The sequence below is a fragment of the Sprattus sprattus genome (assembly GCF_963457725.1).
Source record: "Sprattus sprattus genome assembly, chromosome: 15".
Taxonomy (NCBI): Eukaryota; Metazoa; Chordata; class Actinopteri; order Clupeiformes; family Clupeidae; genus Sprattus; species Sprattus sprattus.
Window position 1 is genome coordinate 24,080,360 of NC_137913.1, and position 9,373 is coordinate 24,089,732.

The 9,373-nt window shown below is 40.4% G+C and overlaps 1 protein-coding gene across 1 annotated transcript; it reads left to right on the plus strand.

Annotated features, from left to right (window-relative positions):
* Nucleotides 1–5,280: 5,280 nt before the first annotated feature.
* Nucleotides 5,281–8,984, plus strand: ctsla (cathepsin La). Its single transcript, XM_080852169.1, has 8 exons — nucleotides 5,281–5,396; nucleotides 6,342–6,473; nucleotides 6,563–6,685; nucleotides 6,844–6,996; nucleotides 7,492–7,716; nucleotides 7,880–8,048; nucleotides 8,188–8,305; nucleotides 8,434–8,984. The coding sequence occupies exons 2-8, from the start codon at nucleotides 6,354–6,356 to the stop codon at nucleotides 8,531–8,533; spliced, it is 1,008 nt and encodes a 335-aa protein (XP_080708295.1). The 5' UTR covers nucleotides 5,281–5,396; nucleotides 6,342–6,353; the 3' UTR covers nucleotides 8,534–8,984.
* Nucleotides 8,985–9,373: the final 389 nt, after the last annotated feature.

The following is a 9,373-nucleotide window of genomic DNA, read 5'->3' on the forward strand; positions in this document are numbered from 1 at the left end:
TTTGCAGAAGTGCTATCAGAAGCCAAGAGAGAGAGTTAAAGATCTGTGACACATCATGATCCATAATGAAACGAGCCATAATTGTTATTGTACAGGAATCCAGTTCTGGAATCAGAATGTTGGCCCTGTATAAATGTGCTCTCATGCTCTGCTAGCTCGGAAAGAAACTCAGAAGCTGATAGATGTGGGAGGGACATCTATTCTGTTCTGTAAAATACAATTAGCTGTTGAACATGAAGTAAGCCTCTGTTTCTCCCGGGACTGAGAGACAACTTGGCCAGACTGTTACTGTGTTTCCCTCTGGCAGAATAGTGAGGGTAACTTCATAAGCACATCCCAGTTATAGCACAGGGCGTGGCTAAACATAAAGGGCAGAAATCAACACTTGCCATCTTGCATCTCTGCGTTTGAACACCTCAAAGAATTGTAATCAGCTATCTCGAGATAAAAAAAGAGTTTTCATGACTCAGGAGTGCTCAACAGTACAGTGATATCATGTGATTTGAGCAGGAGGTCATGCTCAGGCTTAAGTGTCAGCAAGGCATTGCCACATTTACTGATGAGTCAGAGCATGCAAGCAGCTCATCCTAGTGTGAGCCTGGGCGTTCGTCAAAAAGGACTCATTGATTCCTGTTAGAACATCAAATATTAATTAAATGCTCCAGTGACTGCGTTTTTCTGGCTCAGTGTTTTGCAAAGTGATTCGAGTGGCTTTTGGACTTACTAACTATTCAACAGTTTATGCTCACGTGCCTACTCTTGTCCTTTATCACAACTGGACTCTTCAATGTCACCATGAAAACATGAAACTTTCCCTTGACTTGGGTGTCTAAAGAAGCATGTTCTGAATAACATCTAGCTATTTTCTTAGGGGTAGTTTGTACTTTTGATTGTTGAAAAAATGACGAAACTGCTTCTATACCAACAATAATGATGTAAAGCCATGTGCCAGCCAGATGAAGTTTTCAAGTCCAGAGGACAAATTAATTAAAACCGCTGAAACAAACGATTAAGAGGACTAGTAAAGATTATCTATTTACTGTTCCCTCAAAAAAAACTTAATTATTGTGGGTTAAGAGGGATTATTGTTCTTTTACAACAAAAACTTCAAAAGGTTGTCCATGGTAGAATTGGCTGTTGCATCTATTTCAGGACTCAACAGCTAACAAACCTTTGTGTGTGTGTGTGTGTGTGTTTTTGCGATGGGACATAAACCAAACTAAGCCCCTTTTATATTGAGAGCATGTGAATTACAGCAGCGTTCATATATTTAAGGAAGTAGCAGAGAGCGATACTGTTGTCTGCACGGATCAAATGGACATCCGTCGGTTACGTGCAGGATGGGGGTTGTGGAGAGGAGCATAGCAGATCCCAGTCAGAGGAAATGGTTTCCTGAAGTTTTCAGGGGAGAATGATCCTCCAGCTTATTGTTCAGTGACTAACTTGTGGCCTTCTCCAGTTGTTTCACCTCTCCATGATCCTCTGCACAGTGCTCCATAAAGACCAGCTCCTCCCATCATTCCATATGAGTAGTCTTAATGGAAATGTATAAATTGAATGTACTTCATCCGAAGATTCGGACAGTTGGACTGAGCCGGAAAGATCTTGGCAAACCCAAATGCCACAAGTTCTTGTGATAAAGAACGTTTAACCAGATGGAGGTTGGTTGTAAAGATTCACCTGAAAGTAACACATGGATTTGGGAAGCTCTACAGAGGGAGGCCACTGTCCCTCTGGTTGACCTGCAGCTAAGCTGGGGGGGAAAAATATGTATCTTAAAGGGAACTGAACGGATGGTGTTTTCTCATTCCAAAAGGCACATTTTTGTATTGTGATCAAGTATACATGTTATTACTGAGCTTTCTTGCTTCATGTCTGGTTTCCCCCCCCTCTTTGTCAAGCCGTGGTTCTCTCACTGTTTCCCCTTGCGAGGCTCAAATGCCATATGATGTCCTTTTTAGGGAAAAGAGGGCATTGTATTTAAAAAGTCTTTGTACAGTCATCTCTTTGCACATGACCTTTTGTTCTATTTATATTATGTTCTTAAAGCATGTCTCAGAATGTCATTTCCTTAATACTTCCTTACGTGTAGTACATTTTTATAATAAATTCTTTACATCACATTTTTCTCCTTGATTCAAAGACTAACATATAAAATATGACTTATCACTAAATATTTGGATTCGTTTAGAATATGTTCATGATATCAAAACGTCTAATGACCCCAAAATCTAAAAGTAGTCATGAAGTCAAAAAATGCTACATAGTCAATGCGGTGTGTGTGTGTGTGTGTGTGTGTGTGTGTGTGTGTGTGTGTGTGTGTGTGTGTGTGTGTGTGTGTGTGTGTGTGTGTGTGTGTGTGTGTGTGTGTGTGTGTGTGTGTGTGTGTGTGTGTGTGTGTGTGTGTGTGTGTGAGAGAGAGAGAGAGAGAGAGATATGTACCGACCAGTGGTATTCATCAACAGCCCAATGTCCTTGGCTTTTGCAAGAGTTTACACTGCAGGAAACCCACAAACACAGCAAAGCGCATTCTATGGAGAAGGGTGACACTCACATGTCTTGTTCTCTCCCCAGCCCCCGGGTATGGGCAAGTCAGCACATGTTTGGACACACCGCCTCTTCTCTTAATCTGTCCCCTTCCTTGACACCACCTGCCTGTTATCGTTCATATCTCATAGCTCTCTTACCAACTTCCATCACTCTGTTTGGCACACTCTGTTCCTATGTATCTCTTCCATTGTCCACTTAACATTCCTTGTTCTCATTAAATATAGAGATGAGATTAAGGGAAGATGAGGAAATGGGGCGTTTATGTAAATGCTATGTATAGTAAGTAAGTAAGTAAAACTTTATTTGTATAGCACATTTCATACAAGAGTTGAAATTCAAAGTGCTTTACATAAAATAAACAAGCAGCAAGAGCAATGCATGGAGTAAAATAATGATCAACATTGTATCAGAACATGATGTTCAGATAGGCTTCTTGGATTCATTTGGTAAAAAGCTGCCTTTTTAAGTTGCCTTTTAAAAATGTCTATAGGGTTCTTCCACATGCTATTTCACAAATGTTGCCTCATCAGACTATTCTGACTCATCTTATGTCTGTGTGACAACTACTCACAACAGTCACACTGAGATGAGCTCAAACAGCTTCGCTGGTTTGATTTAACGCAATTTTGCAGAACTGATTGATTGGAAATACCAGATTTTGTAATCAAGACCGATGAAGATGCTTCCTTTCTCAGTTATTTAAAATGTACCATTTTTCTATAATCCTACAGCAATTGAGACATCTTTCAATAGGGAGAAAAACAATATAATATCTTGTTGATTCATTAAAACAATAGCCCACATATGTTGTTTTATCATACATAGGAAATTAAGCTGAATGGTTCCTACCTAAACCCATCTGAAGGATGTTATCAGGCCCACTGTTCTCTCAGACCTAATCACGGGAGGGGCAACATCAACATCAAATACAGGTAGGAGGGAAGGCAGGCCTTTCTGACACCCCTATGATATACCTCTTTCAAATCAATTACCAGGGTGGGATCGGGGCTATTTGACCAACATTCAAGCCTTCTTTTGTCAATTCAAACCAAGTCGGTCAACACAGGATTCTATTGGGACCTGGGTCACAACCCAGGAGAGATGCATAACAATTAACTGACAGGATGGAAATCGGTGGTGGGTTTTGACACGTCATTTTTAAAGGATCCCTCCAGAGATAGACTTGTGTCTGCTTACCTCAATAACTATAAATAAACTGTAGAAAATGACTGTTTATGAAGTCATTAGTTTATCTTTCTCTTCTTTTGGTCAAACTATGTTTCAGAATGTATCCATCAAAGACCAATTTCATAATCAAGTGTGACCGATTCAATAACAGGCACATAAGGCCTTTAGGCACATCAAACACAATAAAAATGGGAAATAAGAGCCCATTTCCTATTTTTGTCTTTATTTTTTTGTGAAGTAAAAGAAGACAGAATAATGAAATGATCTCTTTGCCACACTGTAGGGCACTCATGCACTGACTAAATGTTGTGTTGATGTGAGTGCCACTGCGCAGGCGAAATACTTATTTACAACATTCAGTATAATACATAAAACATTCAACAGCTGTGTAAGAGTGTTGAATATTTTTACATTCATGTTTTAATACCAAATGTTATGTAAATTAATGGTATTTTGGAGGTTATAAGCTTTAGTACAACTTAATTGAATCATTTAAAGCAGCAATAAAGAGTTCTGTTCCAAAGCTAGCAAGGTCACTACCTAAAAGGCATGCAAAAACCTTGCAAATGCCACCAACAGACTAGTTGACACTGACAGAAGCTTGCCAACACACTTACTGATGTCTTTTGGCAGTATACCTGGCAATGTCATGCTTTGAAATCTTTCCCATTTTTTGCAGGGTGTTCCAGTTCAGAACACAGAACTACATAGAGCAAATCCTGAATGGCTGGGAAAGACAAAGGTGTTTATCACATGACCATATACTATCAAAATGAATTTGAGGATGGTAGCAATAGTTGCCTATAAAACCATACCTCATAAAGGGTCAAATTGTTGAATAGTGTTACTAAGTGATGTACATGCAGACATACCAATCGTAGCTAAAGATATTTCTATATTTGCCTGAATTATAAAAGCGAGAAGTGGTACTAAATGAAGAGCCTTTTGGGAGCTGAAAGAGCTGGTTCTTATTGCTGTGCAGAGCCAAATGACTTGGCTCACTAAAAATACCCGGATTTCCCATCACTAGTCACTTGCAACCAGTAAGATGAATTTGTTCCTCCCTGGCTGTTAGGAACGCAAAAAATCTATGTTGGTATAATCCCTCAGTTTGAAAAATATTTGTACCTATCCCGCACCCTCCACTTAAGTTCGCTAGTCACTTTAATGGTTTGTTTTGTGTGTCAGGATTGATTTTTTTGTTGACATGTTGAATTGATTCACATTCCTGACAATAGGCTTGTTTTGTAACTGCCTTTTTGTAAATAATTTATTGGTCCACATTGTACAACAACAAAAACATGGCTGAACTTTTTTGTCAATTGTTTTTTTTATTATTCTTAAAGGGAATTGATGAACCATGGGACTCATCATGTCTAAACAAGTAGGCCTGAGTACAGAATTAATCGGCAGAAAGCAAATAAGACCGAGAAGGGAAGTTTGATGACTCTTTGTGCTGCTGTGATCATATGGCTGTGATAGCCTACTGGAGCAGCATCACGTGCTACCTGATCACATGCTAGGATGACGTCACAGGGGCGGGACCAACAAAGCAATAGCCAACCAATGAGAATATTTCAGATTACTTATTCGTGAGAACAGCTTTATAAATGTGTATTCTCTTCCATTCCAAATATTGTTGACTTCTCAGCTTGAAGGTGAGTAGCATCATACACTGCATTGGCGTACTATATACCAAACTTAGTTTTACATTAATTTTGTGAATACATTCCAGAGGTCTATTTTATTGTCGTCCACCTTTGTATTTTAGGGTAAACAGATTTGCATTTACTTCAGTATTTATTCCGTCGCCATGCATTTAATCGGACACATAACAACCATTAATACAATCTCTAAAATGCTTTTTAAATGCAAAAAAAATATGTGTTTTGTTAGGATTATAATTTGGTTTGTCGTCATAGCCTACTTGTTTCGAAGACTTCGCCAAAACAAACAGTCAATTATGTGACTGTGGCCGCCTGTCGATGCCCAATTAATAATCAGGAACTAGTACGGAACATGGAATCAGAAACGTAGGCCTATTCATTGTCGTGGTATCACTTTTATTTTCGATTTCCTATTCTTCCGAATTCCTGGCCTTGTTTTGTTTCTTGGAAGCGTTTCAGCTGTATGGCTGGATCCGCCCGGATCCCGTGACTGGGAGAAACAAAGCACACCATCTTGCTCGCTGCCTATTGCGTTACAGTGATCTTATTTTAGAATAGTTTCCAGAGTGTTTTGATAAATAACGGTCCTACACTGCTATTGTTTTTGCCATGCAATAATCTGACTGCTGTGTTGTTTTTAACGTTAGCTTAGCCAATATAATGTGTTCGAGGCTAGCCGACTTTCCGTCTGCTGCAGTAGGCTTCCATTTGTTTTCCCTGGCCAGGAATGCAGTACAGTTTGTCCTCATTTCAAATTGAGTTGACGCTGAATTAAGTTCTGTTGAAGTAGTCAAGCGAGCAGAAATTAATCCTTTGCGAAAAGCATTTTCGCTAGATTGAAAATGTATTATTGGCTTAACATATGTTTGAAAGGAGCATCTACACCCTGTAGTGTGATTCAGCAGAAAATCTTGACCTGTTCGTTTACTTCATCAGATCTGTGAGAGAATGTACTTGGCGGTGTTCACGTTGTGCCTCAGCGCCGTTTTGGCTGCCCCTAGCTTCGATCGGGAACTTGATGAGCATTGGGACTTATGGAAGTCTTACCACAGTAAAGGATATCATGAGGTAGGAAATAAGTCATTTTCTTATGTTATCAAGTGTGATATGAGGTTTTTTTGAGAACTTGGTTGCCAAGTGTCACATCTTCCCTACAGAAGGAAGAAGGATGGAGGCGCATGGTGTGGGAGAAGAACCTGAGAAAGATTGAAATGCACAACCTTGACCACTCCATGGGCAAACATTCTTACCGTCTAGGAATGAACCATTTCGGTGACATGGTAAGAAAGCTGAATAACTTCCCTTGCAACAGTTTACTCTAAGACAGATCAGTGCCATATTATAGTTTCACTGCTATAATTGTCTTCATCAAATCCATATTGCATTGACATTTTTATTTGTTGAAAGTTGCTCATGAAGTTGATTGTTGTTACTGCAGACCCACGAGGAGTTCAGGCAGGTAATGAACGGCTACAAACCTAAGGCACAGACAAAGTCCAGGGGATCCCTGTTCTTGGAGCCCAACAATATCGAACTCCCCAAAAAGATTGACTACAGGGATCTGGGATACGTGACTCCAGTGAAGGATCAGGTAAGGCCAGCAGACAGGCACTTCTACCCTGTTATGTCTTACTGTTTATCTCTGTGTCCCTACCATACAGAGAGAGCATGTGAAGCTCCTCCCCCAGCTAAATTTAAACATGGACATAGAGCAGACCAGTCAACAGGTTCAGAGCTCAGCAGTGTTTATGGCAGTCTGTATGACTAAACCGGTCTGCCCAGTCTGTTCACGGAAACAAAATGTATACAACAGCGATAAATGTTTAACTTGCCGAGCAACACTGATATTGCACTTAAGACACATTGTGGGGTCACAGCTTTAAAGGTCATTTTTTGTTGTTGTTATCGTTTGATTGGGGCAGCTGCACAGGCCTTATGCCAATAACTGTGCATACTATGAAACTCTGATATCAAGGTACATTGGAACATAAAGAAACACAGATCTTCATTCCTTTCGTGCCCTATGTTGTTGCAGAACCACACCCATGTTTAGCAAGTGCATTAATCATTCACGTTTGTTCTTCAGGGAGAGTGTGGCTCTTGCTGGGCCTTCAGCACCACCGGTGCCATGGAGGGCCAGCTCTTCAGGAAGACTGGCACGCTAGTGTCCCTGAGCGAGCAGAACCTGGTGGACTGCTCACGACCGGAGGGCAACGAGGGCTGCAATGGCGGCCTCATGGACCAAGCCTTCCAGTACATCGAGGACAACGGTGGCCTGGACTCTGAGGACGCCTACCCCTACCTTGGAACTGTAAGTGTTTTGTTTTGTTTAATCATATCTGGTAACTACACTGCTAAATCCTATTATATCCTACAATATAGCAGGATAAATGCATCAGTGTATTAAACTGGTTTAGAAGATGCCGTATGGTACTACTATTGCTAAATTACCTGCTTTTTTGTGTGTGCTGTAGGATGATCAGCCCTGCCACTACGATGCCAAGTTCAACTCTGCCAACGACACCGGCTTTGTGGATGTGCCCAGTGGCAAGGAGCGGGCCCTGATGAAGGCCGTCGCTGCCGTTGGGCCTGTGTCTGTGGCCATTGATGCTGGTCACGAGTCCTTCCAGTTCTACCACTCTGGTGAGGAACTCTCACATCTCCATATTCAGTCAATGTGACTCTCACAGCTTTCTGGCACACACATCTGCCTGGTGCCTTTTTATAAGACACAAAGTTATGTGTAATGATATGTTTGTATGTGTATTGTGTGCCTTTGCAGGTATTTACTATGACAAGGAGTGCAGCAGCACCGAGCTTGACCATGGTGTGTTGGTAGTCGGCTATGGTTTTGAGGGTGAAGATGTCAACGGCAAGAAGTACTGGATTGTTAAGAACAGGTATAACAAGCACTTTAGAAATGCATTTGTATTGCAGTTATCTTACTTTTTACTTAAAATCCAATTGTGAAAATTGCCTTGGTCATGTATCTCATTGGATTTTGGTTTGTGTTTCTTTTACCTTGCAGTTGGAGTGAGAAGTGGGGTAAGGATGGCTACATCTACATGGCCAAGGACCGTAAAAACCACTGCGGCATTGCCACGGCAGCCAGCTACCCACTCATGTAGAGGTCATGGATCACACTGCCACCTTTTACCCATTTTAAATGACCCCTTATGTGTCCTGCCTGGCTTTTTCATGAAGATCAGTGTTTGACATTTGTTTTAAGTGGATATATATGGGAGTTCTGTTCAAATGTGTTGAACTAAGGTGCACTATGTAAGGGAAAAGCAGACCATTTGAGATAGATTTATGCTACAGCATTGATTGCTGCTGTTTGAGTCAAAGCCCTGCAGGTTACTGTGAGGGTTGATATCTGGAGAAAAAAAACACTGTTTATTGAGGGAATTTGCATTCTTTTTGAACATTTTCTGCTACATTGAATTTTTAGGTTTTATAAATTGTTTGTGTAAATATGTGTACTTCATATTTCAGAAGTGTCTTTTATCTGTCGTAGGCCTGTGTATGATTTTTTTTTCTACCTCCTAGCACGGTCGATTAAAAGTTTTAAAAACTTCAGTCCTCTTTGTCTGTGGTTTTTTTTCTACCTCCTAGCACGGTCGATTAAAAGTTTTAAAAACTTCAGTCCTCTTTGTCTGTGGTTTTATGAACTCGACTTTATCCTCTTCTAATGAAATTTAGAAATGGAAATATTAGATTAATATCAGCATGAAGATGAAAGGTATGAATATTTTAAAATAATCATGCTAAAGATCGAATTAGACATGAAACTGTGTGTCAGTTCTTTAGCGTTTTTCAAGAAGATCTTTCAGTACCTTTCTAGGTGTTTCAGATATTTCAATTACCCAGGCCAGATAACGTCCTCAAGTTTTCTTTCCAAAAGTTGTGGTTTGCCAGCTGTGTACCTGACTACAATCTCTAGGGGCCAGGTTGCAGCTTATAGGAAA

Excerpts from the sequence above, each read along its gene's own strand:
- ctsla (XM_080852169.1), top strand. The coding sequence starts at position 6,354 with ATGTACTTGGCGGTGTTCACGTTGTGCCTCAGCGCCGTTTTGGCTGCC. Across the intron at positions 6,474-6,562 it reads ACAGTAAAGGATATCATGAG|AAGGAAGAAGGATGGAGGCG; the intron begins GTAGGAAATAAG and ends TCTTCCCTACAG. Across the intron at positions 8,306-8,433 it reads TACTGGATTGTTAAGAACAG|TTGGAGTGAGAAGTGGGGTA; the intron begins GTATAACAAGCA and ends TTTACCTTGCAG.